This window comes from Gallus gallus, chromosome Z, assembly GCF_016699485.2.
Source record: "Gallus gallus isolate bGalGal1 chromosome Z, bGalGal1.mat.broiler.GRCg7b, whole genome shotgun sequence".
NCBI classification, from domain to species: domain Eukaryota; kingdom Metazoa; phylum Chordata; class Aves; order Galliformes; family Phasianidae; genus Gallus; species Gallus gallus.
Genome location: NC_052572.1, coordinates 34,220,796 through 34,244,335, shown reverse-complemented (window position 1 = coordinate 34,244,335; position 23,540 = coordinate 34,220,796). Strand labels below are relative to the sequence as shown.

The 23,540-nt window shown below is 42.3% G+C and overlaps 1 protein-coding gene across 15 annotated transcripts in view; it reads left to right on the top strand.

Annotated features, from left to right (window-relative positions):
- SLC24A2 (solute carrier family 24 member 2) overlaps positions 1-8,921 on the top strand; it is a 110,368-nt gene extending 101,447 nt beyond the window's left edge. For all 15 annotated transcript variants that reach the window (XM_046905289.1, XM_040655480.2, XM_040655478.2 and 12 more), the window contains one exon: positions 1,595-8,921. In XM_046905289.1, coding sequence (XP_046761245.1) covers positions 1,595-1,844 — 250 coding nt within the window. In that variant the 3' untranslated portion in view covers positions 1,845-8,921. The remainder of the gene's footprint in view (positions 1-1,594) is intronic.
- Positions 8,922-23,540: the final 14,619 nt, after the last annotated feature.

The following is a 23,540-nucleotide window of genomic DNA, read 5'->3' as shown; positions in this document are numbered from 1 at the left end:
TGTAACTCTCATAAGCTGTTGTTGATGTGATTTTTTTATATACCTGACAAATTCCAAATTACAAACAATTGCAAAAAATCTCTTTAACACAAAGGTGCTTTTGTGTACCTCTAACAATGTGAAGCAATGTAGAATTCTGTGGAAATGCTCTGGTTACACTTTACTGCTTCACAGCAGCCCATGGGAAGGGATGTGAGGCATATAGTTGGGATTCAAGGTCCTACTTGACCCACTGAGATCAAGTTAGACCTGGTCCATCCCATGTTGTAATCTATGCCTCGATGTTTCAAAACTGTGCATGAGATGTAAAAACAGAACTGTCTTTATTCCTTCCCATCTTCAGCTTAGGTAGAGGTACTGAGAATCATGTTCATGCTCTGTTTTTCTATCTTTGGCTGTTTCTTGCAGAAGAGCAGGCTTCTTCCTAGTCAGAAGAACAGTACAGATGTAGAACAGGTCATAGTGCGAGCTGCTGAAAATACACCAGCAGCTGCACTGATACCAAGTGGGATCCCAAAGTTTAAGGAAACAGCTTTTTTACTCTATTTCTTAGCTAATGCAGTACCTTTGGACACTGCATAAAAAAATGGGCCATCTTTTTTTTCTATTAATCCAGAAGCAGGAAGGGTTTGAAATAAATTCTTCTAGCAACAGACCCACAATACTTTTGAAAACTTAATGCTTTGTGGAGTTTTTCAGTCTAGAGCGTGTAAGGTGCATGGCAGAACTTTTCTCTTTGGCAATACTTCATTTCTGTAATATATTTTTAGTCTTCCTAGCAGCAGAAATGCTGTTGTCCTGTAGCACAGTCTGCTAGACTTAGCATCTGAACAACTGAAATGGCACTGTGTAGCTGCAGTTCGGTTTAGTTAGCACTGAGGCCGTAGTGAATTATTCTCTCGTGAGCTGCTTATTCAAAGCTTGAATGTTGTGAGCTTCTGACAGCTCTCTTCATGCATTCTAAGCCTGCTAAGCTCTGATCGGGGGCTTAAATATTTATTTCAGCTTGACATCTTCCTGAGGGATGTTGCCTCACTCTCTGGCATCAGAGATGAGAAATGTAATGACAGTAAACACAGAAATAGAAATTAAGCTAAGGTTCAGTTGAAGTTCACATTTTTCCACAGGTTTTATAGTACATGTGGATCATGAGTCTGAAGGGCTGAACTTTGGGGGTAATGCCTTGTGGAGTGCTGGTTCTTTATGGGGAGGACACACCAGGTGAGGCACCCTTCTGCTAGTGAGCTCTTGGAAAGGCACTGGAAGTAGGTTCTTGTGCAGATGGTATGAAGTCCTGGAACAAACAAAAGAGTCTCCCTGCTCACAGGCAGATGTCCAATGATTTCTGCCAGCTGGGGAAATACCATCCACCAATGTCATGGTGGAAGGCCAGTGGGGAGCCTGAATCCCATGCTACCACAAGCATGTTGATAGATCAGATTTATGCACACATTAGATTCCGTGCCTCATTTTATACATGAAGCTTCTGGTTGCATTTTGAAGTGCCTCCAGAAACTTCCTATTTCCTTTTTCTAGATTTCTGCTGTGTTTCCAATTTCTCTATTTTTTTTTCTTTTTTTTTTCTTTTTAACAGCCTTCCTCTCCCGTGGCTCCTGTATGCTGTGATTAACAACTTCTCCCCGGTGACTGTCAGCAGCAATGGTCTGTTCTGTGCAATCGTCCTCCTCTTCATCATGCTGCTCTTTGTCATCCTCTCCATCGCTTTCTGCAAGTGGAGGATGAACAAATTCCTGGGCTTTCTCATGTTTGGGCTTTATTTCGTGTTCCTGATTGTCAGCGTCCTCCTGGAGGACAAAGTGATCCAGTGTCCTGTCTCCATCTAGTGGAAAGTGCTGATTCTTGAGGAAAAAAAAAAAAGTTATAGATGTTTATTTATTCAGTATATATATATATATCGAAATGAAATGAAATGGTAAAAAAAAAAAAAGGGAAAAAAAAAAGAAAAAAAACAGAAAAAAAAAGAAAAAAAAAGCCACCATGGAAAAAAATTGTAAATGTCCTACCCTTCAGTTTTAAAAGAGAGAAAGAAAGAAAGTGATAGAAAGAGAGGAACTCGGAGTAAAGACTGATTGCTGCAGAGCAGTGCGCTTGCACATGGAGCTGAGGCCAGCTGTGCTGAGGTGTTCTTCGCTGGCTGCAGAACAACCTCGCCACTCAGCACTGGGGATGCTGCACACGCACTGAGAGGGTGAAAGCTGCTCTTTCTCCAATGCCTACGGTACACATCCACAGACTTCTTTTTCTCTGTCATAGTACACACAGATATACAGAGTACTCATTTCTTTAAGCTATAATCTTCTAAAGGGGAATGCTAATACTGACTTTGGGGAGGCACCGCCTCCCACACACCATGGTATGGGATTTATCTGATGATCTCCTGATGCTGCTGAGTGGAAAGCGTTTGCTGAGTGCATGAGTCACAGGGAGGGAAATCTTGCACGTCTCTTCGTTGAGGTGGACTCACATTTTGTGATTTCAGCAGAGCCAGGGAGTTACCAGTGGTTTGGTCCTCTGCATCACGGGACTACAAAGGCCATCAGCAGGAAGTCAACGATGAATAATTACATCTTGCAAAGCTCTTCAGACTGCTGAAACCCCAGTGCTAGCACTGAAGGGACTGTGTTGGCTGACCAATATGTGACTGATGCAGATTTTCACTCTATTCACAGGCGAGGCCTGTCTGGGGATTTCTGTCTGGGGATTTGCTGTTTTCTCTAATACCAGTGCAGCATGCAAAGAGATGATACAACTGATATGTGAACACAGCATTTTTTTCTAACGCAGCAATACTACCAACAGTACCAATGGCTTTCAGATGCTGTTACCATGATGAGTTTGCCTTTTGATGCCAGAAGTAAAAGGCTAATTTGCTTACGTATTTCATACAGAAAATAGAGATAGTTGTAAAATGGTAGCCTAATTGCTGAAGTGGATATATACTTTACGAGCTATCTTTCTCCATTACTTGAAGTGTAAAGACCTTCACAGCTACGGATAGTCATTATTGGAAGAAGTACTCAGCTGCTGTACAGAGCTGAGGCAGTTCATTTTGCTCATATAAATCTTTATACTAGGTGTGGAAAAATAGTTTAAATGTAGTGGAACTGCAGGAAACCTATGTGAAAATTCTTCACTATTGCTGGAAGTGTGAATGTCCAAAGAAGCCTGGGAAGGAGTGAAAATGCAATATTCTTTTACTGAAATCCTGAGAGGAGGAGGAGGAGGATGTCCAAAGCTAGAACAAAAAACGTAGTCATAATAACAAAAAGGAGAGAGAAAGCAGTGCAGTGTTCATGTTTCCTGGATGATTAAAAAAAATGGGAGAACTGGAACAGGTGTTAAGAAATTATTTCAGATACTCAGTGTTTGCTTCTTCAAGTCTTTCTTTGCAGTTAGAGTTCATGAAATTTCAGTATATATCTGTGACCTGTTTCAGCATTGTTCTGTATTCGTATTGTGCTCACAATGGCATTGTAATGCTCACAGCTGTGTAACAGAAGGCTCAGCACATTCTGTCTCGTCTGTTTTTCTGATGCTGTCATCATGCTTTCCTGCCTGTGTCCCTTGCTGTTTGCTTTTCACTCATCCCTTTGTCGTTACTGTATTCCTGCTACATGTGTTTGTATATAACAGTAGCTGGCTAAAGAATAAGGACTTGAGAGAAAACAATGGTAGAGAAAACAGTAAGAAATACACATTAAAAACAACTGAAATATTAATATTGTGAGATATTATGAAAAAAAAAAAGTGAAATGCTACTGAGCAAAAGCAAGAAAACTAGGAGTTGCAATGTCTGTTCCTCATGTCTTATTCTAAGGTATTAAGTCCTAGTTAAAGAATTGCATTCAGAAGCAGCATTGGATCTTTAGCATACACTTGCAGTATCTTTTGCTTCTTAGTGCACTTTGGTGCAAGCTTTTCTCTCATTAGGAGCAAAAAAACTGTGGTTGCATTTAAGATCCTGTGTTGCTCCAGAATCCTCACCTGTATTAACTGTAGTGCTACGGACCTCTTAACATTTATTTCTGTGTATGTGCGTACACAAGGGGAAGATAGGTACAGACATACCTACAGTGCCCTCTGCTGAAAAGAAAAGCAGTTCTGCAAAAGAAAATCCGTGACCCAAATTCTGAGCTCAAATGAAGCCGGTGTCCCAAGAAACAAAGCTGACTCTGCAGTATAGCCTGCCCTGGGAGAACCACCAAATGCTTCCTGTTTCTGATGACGGTGCTCAAGGCAGCTTTTGGTGTGACCCAGGCGATTCATTCCCAGCTGAGCAGAGTAAGGCAGTGTGACCTACGAGAGCATGTGCAGGATTGAGATGGGTCTGTGCAGTGTATATGGCCACTTACAATATACAGAATACTCAGATTCACTGGTTTACATTTTAGGCCAAGAAACCAAGGAATGCCAAGAGTCTGATCTCTGTTCAGTGTATTACTCTGGTTTTTTTGTCTGTTTGTTTTGTTAGTTTGTTTGTTTTCTCTGCTGCACATACACGCAGTGTAATCCCTCTAATGAAAAGGAAAAACCCCAACTGGGAGCTGTAAGAGCACACTGGTGTGCTCTGCAGAGCTCAGGCAGCAACAATACAGTGCTGCCCCACTGAGGGCAGGCAGGGAGTAAGGAGTAAAGGGTTGAAAGCCCTGTGCACTGCAAGCATATCATTCCAAAGATGGCGTGATTACAGACTGGAGGTATAACTGTGTGTGCAGGGCTAAGGCTGCTGCTCTACAATGGCATTCATACGCTGTTAAAATAACCGACTCATTTCTTTCCTGGAGGATGCTGTCTTTGTCTGCCTGCCCCTATCAACACATTTATCTTGGAAGGTATTAGAAGTAATTTTCTTCCCCTCGGGAAGGAGACAGCTCACAGCTCCCACTGCCTTGCATCTGCTGGGTGGGTCGTTATTCAAGCAGCAGGATAACTGCTGCTGTGGCAGCTCAGCTCCTGAGATAGGGGGGATTTCAGGTCTGCGGTGCTTCTAGGAGAGGCTGGCTCTGAAAGCCACTTGTATAATTGCTGGAACAAACTTGCAGGATAACTGTGTGCTCTTTGGTTATAAGGCAGTAGCTGTTCTGGTAGCATAAAGAGACGGCGAATGGAGACCCCTCTTTCCATACAGGAGGAATTTGAAAGCTGTGAAGGAAGGAGCTGAACAGGAAGCCGAGAGCTACTGCAGCAGTCACTGTATGCCCAGAGTACGCCAGTTGCTAGGACACCCCTGTTCCACAGTGAGAGCAGATTTACCAAGGGATGAATTGTCGTAGTTTAACTTCACCCTTTTCTCTCAGAAATCACTGTTTTCCCAGCAGAAGGTGTTTCCCACTGTCCATAACCGTTTCACTCTTGGACATGTGAACATTTCCCAGCACTGTACACCTAGAAATCAAATAGCGATTTTCAATCAGAAAAGGGTCTGAATGACTTCATTAGGGAACTGGTCCCTCGGATTGCCTGAATCCTGCATTGCATTACTCCGCGTGGAAGTCTGATGATCACGTGCTCGTATGCCTGAGCTTATTTATTCAGCTGATGTCTGCCTAATCTCTCGAGGCATAGAAGTATTACCGATACCAGAAGCGGCATTCAAATAAAAATCTTGTTATTGCTTAGTGTTTTGTGGCCAGCCCCAGGTTGGCAGCACAGTGAGGTTAGAGTACACAATAAGGCTTCAGGTTGAGTAGCCAACTCTGCATGGCATCACCACAGCTGAGCAGAGCTGGTGTTGGACATTATTTTTGGAAGGGATTTCCAGTAACATTCGAGTAAGGTCACGAATCAGAGTATAACCTGTTGTGTGCATTTTTAGCACTGACTTCATTGGAATTAAAGAAGAGAACGCAAAATACCGTTAAAGTCCTGTGAGAATGTGCTGTTTTACACACACATGCAGAAAAAGAAGAAGAAGAAAAAAAAAAGCCAGCTTCCATTTGCAGAAGATGTTGCTGTAGAGCCAGTAAAGTAGATACTATAGAAGTGTAGTAAGAAGCGTGACCTGAAGATCATCTCTTCAAGAGCTACATATAGGCATGGAAAAATCTTTCAGCAAATGCCTGGGCATTTTTTTAGTTGTCTGTTTTACTGAGAGGTAGTGCTTTTGTGTAGTGCAGGCAGGCTCTCTGTGCCTGTATGCCTATGCCTATTTATTCTGTAGATGTTGGTGTCTGAGTAATCCTCATGAAACATGAAGCACAGTGAGTGACAAAGAAACTTATCTAACTGTCATTTGATGTTTGTACTGGCAATGAACCTGCCGTGTAATTTCCATATATGCTACTCTGAAGTAGTTTATGGTAACTGTCACTCATGGTACCATTGTGTGTGGATATGAAGGTCCATAAAGAGGTAGATTAAATGTGTGGTTAATCCAAGTACTTTAAGAAATAGATGCTTAGAAATGTTTGTACCTTTTGGGCGTTTTTTAAGGGATTATTTCTCTGGTTGTCTTTTATTTCTTTACATATTTTGAGAAAGAACAGAAATACATTTTTTTTTTAATGATTCTCCTCTTAGTAGTAATTCCTTGAGACAGCATCTTGGGATCCATGTAGCTTATGTTCTGAATCAGATATGAGTCTGTATCGAATGGGTTTATTTAACTTATAACAAAGAAATAATCCCTTCTCCAACAACCAGCCCATTGAAATCCAGACGATTTCTGCCAGATACTTGGACAGGAGACAGGTTTTTATTCTAGGATCTTGTATTTCATAAATGCAGTCCCACAACACACTGATTTGTCCTGGGAGCTGTATTAAAGGAGAAAAAAAAGTCATTCCCTAGTATTCTCGGAAACCATTTTACCTCTTCTAAATAACAATGACATGACTAACTGAGAAGGAGGCACGGTTAGTTGCTTTGAGCAGGTTATCCTTATTTTCCTGAAAAGTTTGATGCAGTTCTTGCATCAAATTGTAGCAGAAGATACATCAGCAGAAGGTGATTTCCAGATTTGCAAATGGGATAGTTTGCACTGAGAGGCATGGAGCAGAGTCCATCAGATATGGGCTTTACTCATCCTGGGCGATGTTAAGATTGTTTCTTCTTGGATCTCTTGCTATTCATGGCAATATCATTATTGAGATATTAGTCATTTCTTTTGAGGCTGGGTAGATTACCTTCCAGCCAGAAGTTATTGCACCATCGGATACAGAAGTCATACATGGATCACAGTCCCATAGCCCAGACAATGTGGACCCGCTGTGTGTTGCTAATTGTCAGTGTACGGCATCTCAGGACTTGTCCATCTGGATGTGTGCAGGCAGCTCACACTTTCTCCTTGCCCGTGAGCCAGCCTGGCTGGACATAAGCCATCTCTTCTCCAGAAGCCATGTAGTCACCTGAGCCCTTGCTCCTGATCAGCCAGATGAGTCAGCCCCAGCTAGAAGCCATGTAACCACTTAGAGCACGTACAGAAGAGATGTGCAGCTGGGCACTCATTCCCAAATGAGCCATAAGTGGCCAAGGACAAGACTGAGTAAGAAATGATGTAAGTAGAAAATGGTAAGTGAACTTTACATTCATGTAGATTAATTGCAAATTCACCCCTCATCAAACACAAAACCAATCTAAACAATGAAATTTGTATGCGTTTTTAAAGATCTTGCACTTTACTACTTTTTTTTTTTTTTACTTTTATTTTATGTCACATAGTTGTCTTAATGCAAAGAGAAGCCATAAAAGCCCAGAAGACTAGCTTTGGGTTTCTAAACAAGGGGATAATTAATTTTAAAGTGAAGAATCCATTTCACATCTTTGTTTAGGGTATGATGTAAAATACCATCAAACAAATGTACAGTAAAGCAGGATCTGGTTTTGCCTTAGTGGAGCTGTGAGTAAGTCAGAGGGAGTTTGCTCATACTCTTGAGATTCCCTGTGAGACTGTACAAAACGCTGCACACTGCCTTTGCAGCAGGAGCTCAGTCCTGCCATCCTTGTTCACCACCGCAGAAGAAGGAATACAATGCTCGCAGAGTCAGGCCCAAGGACGCAATTAAATCCTCCTGTTACTCCCACACCTTGTCCCACCAAGACCACTGTAAAGGAAGGCCCCCTTACTTTAGAAAGTGCGTATAATCCAGGTTATTCCTTATCTTAACAACAACAACAACAAAAAGGTAATTATTTTAAGGTCAAATCACAAGTCAAACACTTCTTTTAACCCCCTGTCAAAATTAGGCGATGTCAAAGGGAATTTGTTTGGTTTTGTGTTCATTTCCATTACCAAGATCTCTGTTACACAGTCCTAATTTTGCAGTCCTGACTCTGGGGAATTGATTCCCGTGAGTGGGAATTACTTCTGTCATTAGAGATGGCAAGATCAGGCCTCTGTGTTGTCATGTGAAAGTAACCGTAGCATGCTATAACTGACAATCAGATGCTATTTTTGTAATACAGATTTTTTAGCTTGATTGTTTCAATTTGTAGTTTTCATACTTTTCCATCTCACATTTTCAACTTATTGTGACAAAATCCTGACGTCCCCCATCGTACCCCTTTCAAACACAAAAAAATTTCTGTTACCACGGAAGCTGGTCCAAGCAAGCCCCAGAAAATTCCGGTTTTTCTCTTGTGTTTGTGTGTATGGATCATTACTCACTATATGAAATTCTCTTATCTCTGAATCATTGTATTCTCTGTGAGTATAAGTTTGTACATAGTATGAAAGTTATATTTATTTGTACATAGGCTCTCGGAAATAATCCCTTCTATCAACGGTCCTACTTCACTGCATCTACAGAATGTTTCACTGTGTTGTGTACACCTTTTCCACCTAAGTATGTGAACCTTATGATATTGATACAGCTCTTCATCTAAATCACTTTATGTAATTAAGTTGTCTAAGTGTGAATAACAATAACAACAATAAATAATAATAAAAAGGCTTGACAGTCTGTCGCTTTGCTCGGTATTTTCTGTCTTAATTTTCTTGGACCCAGCATGGCTGTGAGAATAGTTTTTTAACTGCTCGCTGAATGAGGATCTGTATGGCCGCTCTTAATAGTACATGTTAAAGCATCTCTCAGTGCCTCGTGCCACGTCACTGTCCTACCTGCTGCACATGCATGAAGCAAGGGGAACATTTGTGTTTGAGCAAGCTTAAAATTTAGTTAAACGAGAATTTTTCACTAACAACCCAGCGTGGGCCTGCCAGACAGCAACTTCCTGAAGCTTGTCTGTTGCCCTGTAGCCCCATTTGGGCTGAGTTTCCCTACATTTCTTCACTGACGTGTTTGCTTGCAGTTTCTTTTAAAAGGAGCTCTTTATTATTACACCTTGTTGTTTACTGCTCAGTCTTACATCCTTACAAACTAGGATATTTGATGTTTTTGTGTTGTTTTTTTTTAAGTCTGTGGCTGGATGAACGATGCTTTTGAACAAAAGAACCTTCTTCAATAGATAACAGCAAAAGAAAATCAGTAATGTTAATAATTTCCCATAATCAAGCACGCTTTCCAGCAAAGAGAACATCACACATTATGCAGGGCACTCTGCAATTTGATTCGATCAAAGAGACCTTATTGCTTACTGTCCCATAGTAGCCCAAGAGCTCTTCCGTCACAGTGAGGCAAGAAACGATGAAGTATTGTGCAAACCTTAAAGTTCCAGGGCTCGCAGAGGTTTTTAATTCATCTTTAACCAAAACTTTAAAATTTTTGATTGGAAAAGCACAAGAAGTTTACAAAAGGCACTGAGAGTGGTGTCCTGAGATATTCATGACTGACAAATGGGTGGGTGGGGGGCGGGAAACAAAGTGAAACACATCCCTCAAAAAAAAAAGCTGCAGTATGCTCAAACCGTGCCAGCATGTGATCCCTGCCTCAGCTGTCGCTACTCCTCAAAGAAGGCAGAGGGTTTGAAATCCTCCATTACCACAGCAAGCCTTGACAGAGCAGGGGAGGGAGAAAAACATGTTAAATCACCTCCTCGGTCCTCTCCAGGAGAATAATGGAAAGTTTCCTTGCCTTATGTTTCCTCTGCTGCAGCCAAGTACTTCACTGCCTCATCCACCATGCCTAGTAAAAACAAACCTCTTCTCACTTGCTATGGCTCTTTGTTGATAAGGACTTTTGTTTGGAGGGGTCACTGACGGAGAAAAGTGATGTGTGCTGTTAAAACTGAGTATTTGATCCCTTCTCTGGGAAGGCTTCAGAGCTTCTCTTTAAAACAGAGAATTCCATTTCTGTCAGCACCTCTTTCGGAGAAAAATACTTGTGCCAAACACTTGTAGAGAATACAGAGATACAGATTATCGCTCTACATGGTGTTTGAATCCTCCTGTCATCTCCTATTTATGCAAATTCCCCTATCAGTGTTTTGTATGACATTCACTTCTTGTGGGCAAGGGTTTCTGGGGGCCTTGAGGTGCCAGTGATTAGGCCTTAAACCTACAGTAATTCTCTCTGAAGCCACAAATGCAAATGGTAAATGGCATCAAGTTAGACAACAGAGTGGCAAGGATCTTTGGGGTACCTGCAGCCATGTTACACCTTTCTACAGGCAATGATGTCTGTAAAAGTGTACAAATACACGCCCTCCACTACAGCTTTCCTCAGACAGCTGCATTAGATGTACAAAAATGGGACATGTTTGATCCTCCGTAATGGGTGAGTGCCTGCAGAAGAGCTGGGTCTGAGACCTGGGGGAGGTCTGGCTTGCAGTTTGAGGTGTATTGCCAGGGACAGCAGGCCACAGCACTGCACATTTAGTTCCAGGAACAGAGCAGAGAACAGGATGGGTTGTCAGGGAGGGGAAGTATGAGGAAAACTGATAAGAAAGTTATCAGTTATAATTTATTTCTAGAATTACTCTTTTTAGGCTGCTTTCCTTCCTGTTTCCCTGCAGACTTGTTTAATTGTACTTAAAATGACAGTACAGTTATCAGTTTGGTGACAGCAAAAAACACAGACCTCACATGCTTACTTCATATTCTTGGTTATTAACTAGGTTGAAATAAAAGGAAAACTGCTTAAGAATCTTCTCACTCCCTGTGAACATCTGTAACTACACATGACATCATTTCCCATCTACTTGCCCTGATACCACGCCATATTGCAAGGGTGGATTTGGGCTCCCATGGCAATGACCAGCTCTCACTAACTTGGCGTCTGCATTTTCTTGTCTCAAGGACTGCAGCGTGATCCTCTGCAGTGAGGAGACGTTGCCAGCCAAAACTGGCTCTAATGGGCTTATGGACCTCACAACACTCAAGACTCTTCAGAAGACATGTGAGGTTATTGTCCCGGGAAAGGCAAGAACAAACACAGTGGAGCCAAATCTGCCCTGTCTTCATCCCCATTTCTACTCCTCTAGGCCTCTCCACACCTCTGCTATCTCCACGGCCCACACTGCCCAGTCTCTGAAATAAAGGCTGCCATAAAAGGGTACTCCATGATCAAAGGCAGGCAATGTCCAGAGCATGAGGGTGAGAGTCTTGTTTTAGACTCAGACAGTGGGAAGGACCCTCACCAAGAACTGAACCCACAGGCCTGGACAAATGGGAGTGAAACAGCATTACTGCAGCTCTGATTCTCAGCTTGAAGATTTGTTTTATTTAAACCTGAGTTTCTGGCTTTTTCAGCTTAATTAGTATCTCAGGCCACCTGTGCTTTTGTAATCTATTGGACCCCAAGGAGAACTGTAGTTTTGCTAACAGGAAAGGGCAGAGTAGGGGATTGATGCCGACACAGTACTCCTCCAGGTGCACTCCAGGCACTGCTGTCCTCCAGGCAAGGCCAGTTTGCCCACCTGGCAGCATGATTTGTGCTACTTTTAGCTGTCCTTGGTACCAGTAAGCAGACAAAAGTACAGAGGTGAAGGTTAGCTCTGCAATCATCACCTGATGTCATGGAAGGGAAAGGGAGAAACTTGCATTAGCATTGCGTGTCCTCATTCATTTCACAGTGGGTTTGTGCCAAAGTCTGGGTACCAGGAGGAAGGTGACACTAATTTACATGCACTCAATGTTTAACCTGCCTTGGTGAACTCATCTGTCCTGGTTTACAGAAGGGAAATAGAAAAAAATATATATATATTGGCCTAATAGTGCCCTGGCATCTGTTGTCAATTGGCTGAAGCAGCTGTAGCAACAGAATTCAAGATGCAGGACTTATGAGAAGAGGTCTCTGGCAACAGGCAAAAAAGATATCTACCAGCCACCAGCTCTACCACAAACTGCATCAGGAAGAGCTTGGCACACTGATGACCCAGAGAAGCACTGCTCCTAGGAAGCGCCAGGAGAGGCAGGTGGATTGCAGCACAAGGTCATGTCCTCAGTGCACACAAGCAGTCTCATCTGGATTAATAAATGGCACTGCATGGCTGCCAAAGCCCTCATTTTCTTGGAATTACATCAAAACCAAAGTGTCCAGCAGCAGGTGTGTTTGAGGACACTTGCAGGCAATCATCCCTGCTGTCAAGGAGACAACAATAAAACCCCTAATGCAGGAGAGAGCAATGTGCAGCCAAGGCACACAGAATAAGCAGGGAGTCAGTGTGTTCTTGTTCCAAATTTATACTTACCTTAGCATTATGGCAGCTGTTCTGCTCACCAGCCAAAATCCCTGCTGGGAACCTTGCAACCAAAGCATCATCCTCTGGGCTGAATGTCACAGAAAAAAAGGGTAGCAACGGGGAATTGATAAAGAACACTGACTACCTCTGCTAATAAAGAACAGGTCCCTACACAAAATTCTGGGTTTCTCCAGATTGCCACTGTGGAAAGCACATCTTCCCCACCAGTCCCAGGCAGGACAAAGTGGGTTGGCTTAGATGATGAACCTGCTTGTCTTCAGTAGCCGCACAGTAAGTGGCTTCTCAGCTGGTGCCATCTAGGCTGAATTTCCTCAGCCCCACAACATACCTGGGAAGACCTGCAGTTGTTTTCTTTCTACACTGACCACTATTTCCTTAAACGTGTGGCATTTGGCTCAGTTGTATTCCATTGTTTCCTCAGAATTAGATGATGGAGGTGCCCACACAGCAGGAGGGCCCTGAGTGAAAACACTCACCTGCCCATCATCAGCAGATACATGAACTCTCTATGCAACACACAACTGACCAGCAGGATGCAAGCAGTGATTTGGCCAGGTCAGTTGCATCTGGAGGTGCATGCAGGTCACACTGCCTTTTCCCCAATGACAGCCAATGAGCCAGCAGCAGAGTGAAAAAGGCTTTGTAGTCTTTCAGAAGAAAGGAGAGGGAAATACATCATCATTTGGAACTTACACGGAAATGCAAACAGCAAAGTCCTTAGTGAATCTCTTTTTCCATAGGTCAGCATCCTCTTTAATGCCAGTTAAAATGCAGGTAGTTTGAATGAACTAGCAACCAGGAAATCCAAGTTAAAGTAGGACAAGTTATTTTTCTAGCCACAGTTCCATTATTTTTCCTCCTGAATTTTCATTTACAGCGATAGAATTTGTCTCAAGAGCTTACACCTTTATTTGGGCCCTGAAAAGCCTGACTAAGTAGAACTAGGAAAAATCAAGTGAGTGGTTTTCAACTGGAACCTCATGCAAGTAGGAGCCACCACCTGGGTGTGTGAATTTATTGCTAGCAAGGTACTCTGCACACTGATGGAGAGGTGTTTTCAGAGGTATAAGATAAATGCCATCTGTTTTGTGGTAGCGAAGTTGCAAACATAACCAGTGCCTAGAATCTCAGCTATTCAGAATATTTTAAACAGTGAAAAATATATTTGTTGTTGTTGTTGTTGTTGTTTTAATCAGAATTACAAAACAGGTATTAAAATATTTCTGTGATTTATTGTATTTAGCGTCCTTCACTGGGAGAAAACTTCAGATAGCAGTGTCCTTTTCATTTACAGGTACACATCTCTATCTCCATTCTTTGTATGTTGCTTAGTGTGTATTACATCCATCAGACTGCTGAAGATCTAAATATTTTCCTGGTGTAACTTTCTTGCTTGCCTATGTTTTTTAGCCTGTGAGTATTGAGTTCTTGAAGTTACAGCTCCTCTTCTGTGTTTATGCTCCAGCCAGTGAAATGCTTGATTACTTCTTTGTTGTACTCAAATCTCCTGCAGAGGTGCTCATCTCTGTAAGCTAGTGAGCACTTGCTTTAGTGCAAGAGTCTCCTCTGGCATAACGTGGCACCTTCCTCTGAGCTACAGAAAGAAGAGATACCTAACACCTACGGGAGATGAAATCATGGTTTCTTTGCACTGACTGGCTCCATTAACATCCTTCTGCCCTCACATTATGTTGAGGTGTTGTATCTAATGTAGGGTGAAAATGTAGCAGAGCAATAACATGTATTTCCTATGTGCATTATTAGGCGAGGTAGCTTTTACACTTTAAAAATAAAATGCTGCTGGAAAGTAGTGTTCATTTTTCAATGCAATATACGGTAAGTGACAGAGTTTAAGATAAATGACATCTCTTGATTATAGCATTCCTTCTACAAGCTCTCTTTAATCTGATACCACATACTCTATTATGCATTTCAGCTTTCTTTTCGGAGCAGCTGGTGAAAACTCATAACAAATGGTTATTTCCTGTCCCCAAGATGCTTATAAAAAAATACATTGTGTATTTCCATAATTGCTTCTTTTTATGAGACCGTGTCTGAAGGAAGCTACTTCTGAGAAAGGGATGCTCTGAACTTGAAGGTGGAAAAGATCTTATGTGTTCCCCAAATGTGGGATGCTCTCTGTGCCAAGGGCAATACTGGGAATCATAATCCTTCAGTAGCTCTGAAGAAGCATCTATTCACTTTACCTTCAGTGCCTCTGAATGAAGGCATTCATTCAGATGATACATTCACATTGTATGAAGAACAATGGCAAAATGTTCAGGAAGGAGAACTCAATGATCAGGTTCTCTAAATCCTTAGAGTCAAAGCTGCAGACAGCACAGCTCTGCCACATGAGTGATGATCACCTCGTGGTTACGGAGATAAGAAGTCAGGAGGAGAAAGTAAAAGCAGGTAGGGAATATAACAGAGAGGGGAACATCTCAATTTCTGCATGACACAGCATCTCATTTTGTTTCTTCATCACTGTAATTCTTTACCCCCCTCTAACTACTGTGCATAGCTCCTTCTGAAGCCTGTATTCTCTTTAATGTTGCAGTGCAGCCTGAGTAAACTATCTAGATAGACTTTCCCACAGCTCAGTCTCTACAGGCCTGCTCTTGCCCTCAGCAATATCTCCATCAGCTTCACAGTGGGAGATGTAGTAGATTTTCCATGAGTGGGTCTAAAGGAGTCATGCTGAATCTTAAAGAAGTCAGCTATTGTTGAGCTGCTAATTTCAGAAATAGTATCAATTCTATCCATTAGTGAACACAACAGATTAAGAGCACACACATGAGTAAAATTTGTGCAGTGCTTCTTAATGAACCAAGAGGCTGTGGAGATAGTACAAGGATTTCAGATTCATTATAAGGTTGTAGGGAAAAAAAAAAAAGACAGCTGTCCATTTTAGACAATTATTTCAGTCTTGCAAGGTGTAATGAAGAAATATTCTGAAAGTATGAAGTCTGATGCAATCAAAGCAATATAGGATGAATAGCAAACATATTACCCGATTCTCTCAGTCTTCTCAATTTCTTTGAAAAAACTCATACGATTTCATAATTTCACACTCATATGCCTGTGCCCCTCCCCACAAAGAATTTTTCTTGCATTTTACTCAGCAGCTGTTTTCACTAAGATGAGAGAGAAAGGTGAAGGTCTTGAAGATAATTCAGGTCCCATGAGCTTCATGGGAACAGCTGTCTGAGTGCAGAGGCAATGGTTGCTATCACATGCTTCTGCTTAAAACAAAGCGAGTCACTTTCTGCATAGTTAGACACAAAGAAACCATGGAAGAGAGAATCAGAGAACTGATAAATACCTTAACAACACTAAGTCTTCCATTTGGTGTGCAAGACACAGAACTGTAGGACGCTTGACTTCATCAGTTCCCAGGGTTCTGTTTGCTTTCCTTACTGCCGCCTATTGGATTAACTCTCAGCTTTCTGACTAAAGTACAGTGAAGCATATTTTGAGGGACAAAAAAGTTGAGCTCTCTCTCCAGTGTGGAAATGTGTGGTTATCTGTCAGTATTCTTGGTTTTCTTAGGGATTTCTAGTGACAAAAGGATTGGTCTCAAAAGATGCTTATCGCAGCTTGAGCTCTCACCCCATTGCTGATTGAGAATATGATGATCCTTGCAAGAAGTGCTCCCCCTAGCAATCACACAGTAATGGCCTCATGAGTTTGCATCATAAATCTGGGCTTAGATAAATCCAACAAAACTGCTTTTGACCACAGTAGAAACACACCAAATTTAGTTCCAATTAACGGACTTTCTCCTTCTGATCTTTCCTCTGCAGATCTTAAGAGAATTGCCAGGTTCTTCCCCACGGCTTCTCTAATTGTATATCTGATGCAGTACCTCTGGGTGATGGAGAAAAGAACACTAGTAATGCTTAAAACCATACATCCTCAACCATCAGAAATTACGACCATCTTAAAAAAGAAAGAAAAAAAAAATCTCTGTGGTACTCAGGAAATTATTGCTGGATCCAGCTGACCTCACAAACCATATCTTACCAGTCTACCATTCTTTATCTAGAAGCAGGCCCAGTGAGATCTTCCTTGTGCATCCAAACCAGCAAATTACCACCAGTGTCCTGTAGTGATAACTGTATTGTTAGATGTATGGTTTTCAGGAACTAATACTGCCAGATTCTACTTCTGGGTGACAAATTCAGCTGAGTCATTTGCAGTGCATACCAACCAGACCATGAAAGACAAATAATTACTGTCAATTGCTTCACTTAAAACACTTGCCTGATAGAGGTATAAGGAGAAGAAATTCTTTCTGCAAATCCTATTTGGTGCTGATAAGTGTCATGTGAAAACAACGGAATCTTAGATGACAGGATATTTGGATGGTTTGCACAGAATTAAAAAGTCTGCCAAACTTTGCACCTTTTCTCATCTTTCTCACTATCTAAAGAACAGCAGCATCCAGATGACAGTCATAGGGTTGATAGTAAATCTAGCGCGGGTAAACTTACTGTTGTTCTAAAATAAAGGCAAAGTAATGGACAGCATTAACCATTCTCTGGTTATCTGCCATTTATTTAGTCAGGAACGGAAATCATCACAGCTCCACAGCCTGCTTTCACAGAATCACAGACTCACAGAACTGTGGGGGTTGGAAGGGACCTCTAGAAATCACTGAGTCTAACCCCCTGCTAAAGAGTTCCCTATAGCAGGTCTCACAGGTAGGTGTCCAGACAGGTCTTGAATATGTCCAGAGGAGAACACTTCACAACCTCCCTGGGCAGCCTGTTCCAGTGCTCCATCACCCTAACAGTAAAGATCTTCCTCATGTTCATATGGATCCTCCTGTGTTCCATTTTCTGCCTGTTGCCCCCTGTTCTTCTGTTGCTCACCACTTAGAAGAGTCCATCTCCATCAACTCGATTCCTAGACTTCATTTGTAAAGAGTGATGAGATCCCCTCTCAGACTTCTCTTCCCCAGGCTGAACAGACCCAGGTCTCTCAGCCTTTCATCATATAGGAGATGGTCCAGGCCCTTAATCATCTTTGCTGCCCTCCACTAGACTTTCACTAGTAGTACCCTGTCTTTTTTGAACTGAGGAGCCCAGAACTGAACACAGTATTGCAGATGTGCCCTCACCAGGGCAGAGGATAAAGGGAGGATCATCACTCTAGACCCACTAGTCACACTCTTTGTAATGGACTCCATATTATCTTCAGCCTTCTTGGCCACAAGGGCACACTGCTGCCTCATGGCCAACCTGGACCCCCAGGTCCTTCTCCGTAGAGCTCTTCTCCAGCAGATCAGTCCCTAACCTGCATGGATGCATGTGGTTACTCCTTCCCAGGTGCAGGACTCTACACTTGCTCTTGTTAAACATTATCAGTCTGTCCAGGTCTCACTGAATGGCAGCACAGCCTTTCTATGTGTCGGCCACTCCTTCCAGCTTCGTGTCATCAGCAAACTTGCTGAGAATAGATTCTATCCCTTCATCCAAGTCACCAAGAAAGATGTTGAACAATACCAGATCTAGTACTGACCCTTGGGGAACACTGCTAGTCGCAGGCCTCCAACCAGACTCTGCATCACTAATCACAACTCTCTGAGCTCAGCCAGTCAGGTAGTTCTCAACATCCCTCACTGTCCATTCATCTATCCCATGCCTTCTTACACAAAGGCCTTGCTTAAGTCAAGGTACAGAACATCCATCTCTTCTCTCCCCATCTACCCAGCTGATGACTACATTAGAGAAGGTTACTGGGCTGGCATTTATTGCTTACACTCAAGTTCCCAGGTTCTTCCATTCCCTATAGTGACTTTTCATGATGCAGGTGCTACCCCTGCAAGATCACAGCCTCAGATCTCCCTTCCCCTGGGGCTGCGCTTGGGAACAGTTCAGACCAAAATTTTTGGAAAGTGAGATGGTGCAGCTGGGCTATTCATAAGGCTCAGACCCAACAGCAATTAGCAGTTATGATTCCCACCCTTTCCCTTGCCACAAAACCAACCCAAAATGAACAGAACCCTGTGCTTCTTCCGGAGTCAGTAAGGTGAGATGTTGAGAGAAACAGTTTTGATTGCCCGCAACCTGCATACCGCGACTGCTGTTTTACATAGCTGGATGATGAGAAGCATCAATAATATCCCATTTTAGTATTTAACAGGAGTTTAACATCTTCAAAAATAAAAATAAAACCCCACAACCCTGTGACATGAGAAACAAGAAATTACCTATGTTATATGATACAAATATGTTTCACCTTCCCTATCAAGTAACGTGTCCTTTCTTACTCAGATACTGAGGTGTATTTAGAAAGCAATGTCTCATCCGCTCATCTGTATTTTGAACTTGTAAGGCTTACTAGACCTCTCAGGTTTCAAAGCAAGATCCAGCTCCTTTAGGCAGAGGCAGATCACTCCTTGAACCTTCTCTGTAATATTTTTTGTTGCTGCAGTCACTGACAGTTGTTGCACAGGCAAAGAATTGAAGTCTGAATAACTGCTGGCATAGGTACTACCTTGAAAGCCAGGACATGGCAGTTTTATTTGCTGCAGAGAGAAAAAGAGACTGGAAAATTGAAGTAATTCAAAGAAATATCAAACCAACAACTACACATCAGGGTAGCAGCACAACAGTGTGGTAAGATTAGAGGAAAAACACAGAACAACGAGGCTGGAGGACTAGGCTGTTGGGTGCCATGATCTCTGGAAATCACCATAAATGCTCTCAACAACACCAATTATGAAACTGTCTTTTTTCTTCCCTTTTCTGTATGCTTTTCTCTGTACAGCATTTCTTCCTTTGTGCAGACAAGCAAAAACTGGTATTGGCAAAACTCACCACCATTCGTCTCTGGCATACTAAGCTTTTCCTCTCCCCAGACTAATCATCCCTTTCCCTCTGTGGAAATACACAGTGCTGTCCATCACAATTTAGGAAATGACAATGAAAGGAACACAGAGCATGAAGTCAGAAATGCGCATTTGTTTGACAGACAGCAGATGCAGCCACCCCTTTGCTGGGTGCCTCACGCTCTGTGCTCTGAGGCGTTGTTCTGTGCCATTAACTCTGTTCCTCTCACTTGTGCCTGTGGAGAAGATATGCTGCTCTTCCTGTCCGCTGCTCATGATCTCAGCTGAGTGAAGACACCCTGTGGTGGAAACCTGGTACATGCTTCTGTAATTATCATCTATGAACCTGTGATATGCAAGCCTCATTTTGACAAGGTTACATCCCTGCGGCTTCATGATAAGCTTGTAGTCTCTGGGAGTTGATATCATGCTGCAATTCTGAAGCCAGGAGACAAGAGCCTCATCCTCCTGAACGACTGAAGGGAAGGTTGCTCAAAATCCTTGATGATCTGCTTTAATTCTGTGCACAGACTGTGGTATCTGTAACCACAGAAACATCAATGATGCCTTCTAGCTCAAAGGTGTAGCCCTTGATTCAGTGTAATCAACAGAAACATTCAGAGTGCTCTGGTATGAGGGACTGAGAGTCCCAAACATCCCAGCCATGTATGCGTGTGATCCAGCACTAGAAGTCTCACTTTTCTACAGGTTAAAGTGATGCAGCATTTCAACACGACTATTTTGTTCTTTCAAAATCTTGGTGAAAGACTCACAATCGCATACTAGAGGCTGCCTGTCTTGTCTTCACATCTGATCCTCTGATTTCTGATACTCAGAAGAGCATCACTGAACATAGGAGCAGGGAGCCAGAGCCTCATCAGGTGGTAATTAATCAGCAAGACCGTGGAGGTGTGGGATATGCATACAACAGCAGCTGAAAGGATTTCCACAAATACATAGATGAACGTGGCAGACCAATCCCATTGATCATTTGCTTTCAAGGCAGAGACAAGATTGGGTTTTTTTTGTTTGTTTGTTTGCTTTCTTTCTTTCTTTCTTTCTTTCTTTCTTTTTTTTTTTTTTTTTTCCTTGCAAAGGTGGTACACTACTTTAATATAGCTGCAAAAATCCATTCAACAGCTCTTCGTAAGACTGCAGGCTCAAGAATGCCAGGAAAATCACGAGGGCATTTGGAGATAGAGAGCTGGGGGACTAAATTGGAATCTTCCCGGACTTCACCTGACTTATGCCTTTTATTATAATTGCAGAGGTGGGAAATTGCCTGGTCCAGTAATCAGGGTGTTTCTGCGCTTTTGAAGCTCTGGCACAGCCAGCAGTGCAGAAGCAGGACCAGAAGAGAGGCCTTTCCCCATGGAATCTAAAATATGCAATACAAATGTGCTGATAGTGACACACTAGCAACCTCTTTGTCCAGTACTCCCTTCTGCTGATATGACTGGAACCAGATATGGACAGTTGGAGCCCTTGAAGTTCTGAAGAACAGTCTGGAAAAGTATCTTCCAGAGATGCTCCTGAAGGGCTGAGGCTGCTTTTCAGCTGGTAGAGGCATAGATGACTTCTGAAGAACCTTTCTAGCTCTGTTTTTCTATGACTACTTAAAAGCAGTACTTTTTTACAGTATTGGTTAACCCCTCTCCTCTTAGCAAAGGAAATCACAATGACTTAACAAAGCAAATAGTAAAAATAGCCCAGGCACTGTGGTCAGCAGGACCACACCACTCCTCTGTGGAGCACTGTGCAGGTTAGGATGGTGCAATACGAATCCTGTTATCTGTTTGTTTAGGACCTCGTGATCACTGCTCTCTGCACTGTCAGTTAAGCAGATCACATCCCTGTAGGCGCGCTTATCCAACATGCTTAGGTGGAAAATCGCATTGCAGTGCTGGATGGGTTTCTACAACAAAGTAGGTCATGTTCCTCTCTCTGCAGTCCTCTCACAATTCCCACTTTTCCTCTGAGCTTTTTGCTCTCACAGTCTGTCCCAAGACAGCTGTCTGCTTATGACTTGTTCTCTCTTGCCTACCAATAAGGCTATTATTCACGGCCTCCTTTCCACTCTTTCATAAGCAACTTAGCAGTTTCTCACTGTCAGTGAAACATCTTCCATGAGCTGACAGCGCCTTACTCTACAACCCTCCCTTTTTTTCCCAAAGACTTCTAGGAAAGTACTTGATTTGCATTCCAGTCTTTAAGTTACTTCTTCAAGCAGCCATTAACGTCAGTAACTGATACTACTTCTGAGCAAAAACAAGACATATCCCTTACAACGTTTCTTCTCACCTTGGCATGTCCCAGTGACCTCTGGAAGCTCACTGACAGAAAAGCTCCCAGGCAACATGGAGAGTGCCTACAAAGGCACTCCAATGGAATAAGACTGTGCTACGATCCAGAACACAGGGGCACTCAGGCTGGCTTCCCATAGCTCTGGGTTTCTCCTTGCGCCCTCTCCTCCCACCCTTTAGATGAGCACATTTGTTTTCTCCACACAGCTGCACAACTCAAGCAAACCGAGTGAAGATGACCTCATTCTATATGCGTGCCAGAAATAATGGGGATCTAGGATCACAAGGCACAGAAATAATGGAGATCAAGGATCACAAGGCACAAAATGACATAGGAGATGATATGAAATAACAGCTAGGGATAGAACAGAAGGAGAATAGGGCTGAACGATATAGACAGGACTATTTTTTTTTCATTTCAGTGGTGATGAGGCCAATCAGATACTGTGTCCTCCCAGAGAAATGAAACTGAGATGACTGGACGTCACAAAACCCAGCTTGATGGCAGGAGATATAGCCTTAAAACTCATATTTAATTACTTTACCTGGTATCACCCTACCCGACTGCCTTACACAAATCAAGATAGCTCTGTTAACAGTTACTGAAATACTAAAACACAGTTTTAGCACAGAGATAGCATTCCTCCAGTCTTGAACTTTTTTCTGAAGCAGTCATTAAGTCTGCTGGGTAAAGTTCAGCTGGTTTTGTATTCTGTTCAGAAAGCACTGTCTTCTACAGGTGTTTTAGAATAATTTTCACCTTTTTACATGAAATGTCTACTTTTTCTTTACACTTTTTTTTTTTCATTTTGTCCTTGAATATTTACTGATTACATTCTTTTAACACGAGTTTGCTATACTCTGTCTGTATTGCAGTTTTTTCTTTATCCAAATGTTTTACATTCAATCCACTCCCATAAAAGTCATTCAAAAAGTCATTCCAGGCTCACTGAGTTCCTTGAATTCTCCAGGCTTCCTGCTGATACGAAGGTTATACTGAACGTGAGAACTAATACAACTTACCAGACTTATACTTTTTTGCTCTAATAAGCTGTAGGTATTTTCCTTCTTCCCTAGCATGCATTAAGCTGATCACTTTGTAATTATAAGAGTATGTTTCATGTACTCTGTATAACACAAGAAAAAAAATTTTAACAGGGCTAACTGAACAGAATCCATGCAACAAAATTAAGGGCACTGTACTTACTTTGGCATTCAGGTAAGGATCCTGGCAAAACCAAAGATATTTGGGATAGCTGAAAGAGAGACAGAGCCACAGTATCTCAATGTTTTCTAAGGTGCTACAGAGCAACTCCTTTGGTAGCTTTCTAAAGATAATTGGGATTATTCCACAACACGATTACTGACTACAGCAGAAGTAGGCACAACAACTAAAGAATGCAAAGAATTCTAGCATACAAAGAAGATATATGACTAGTTAGTAAGTTATGTAAAACAAACTGCAGATTTCAGGGCTTATTTTAGAATTCTAAAAACAATGCAGAGAAGTAGGTTATATATTTAAAAGAGGAGTCTGGATTTTGACACTTCAGAAGCTGACGAGGAGTGCTTCAGAGAGACAAATGCTGGTATGTCACGGATTTAACCAATTAACCTATGTGATACCATGACAGATAGAATCTAGCTTCTACACTGGCAGTCAAATGAGTCATGCTGCAGAGCCAGAAGCTGGACTCCATCATCCTTACAGGTCCCTTCCCACTCAGAATGTCCTGTGGCTCTGTGATTCTACGGTCAAAAAGAAGCCATCACACACAGCACGTGGGGCACGTTCTTCCAAACTAAGCCATGATCTACGTGCCTGGAAACATTCAAGA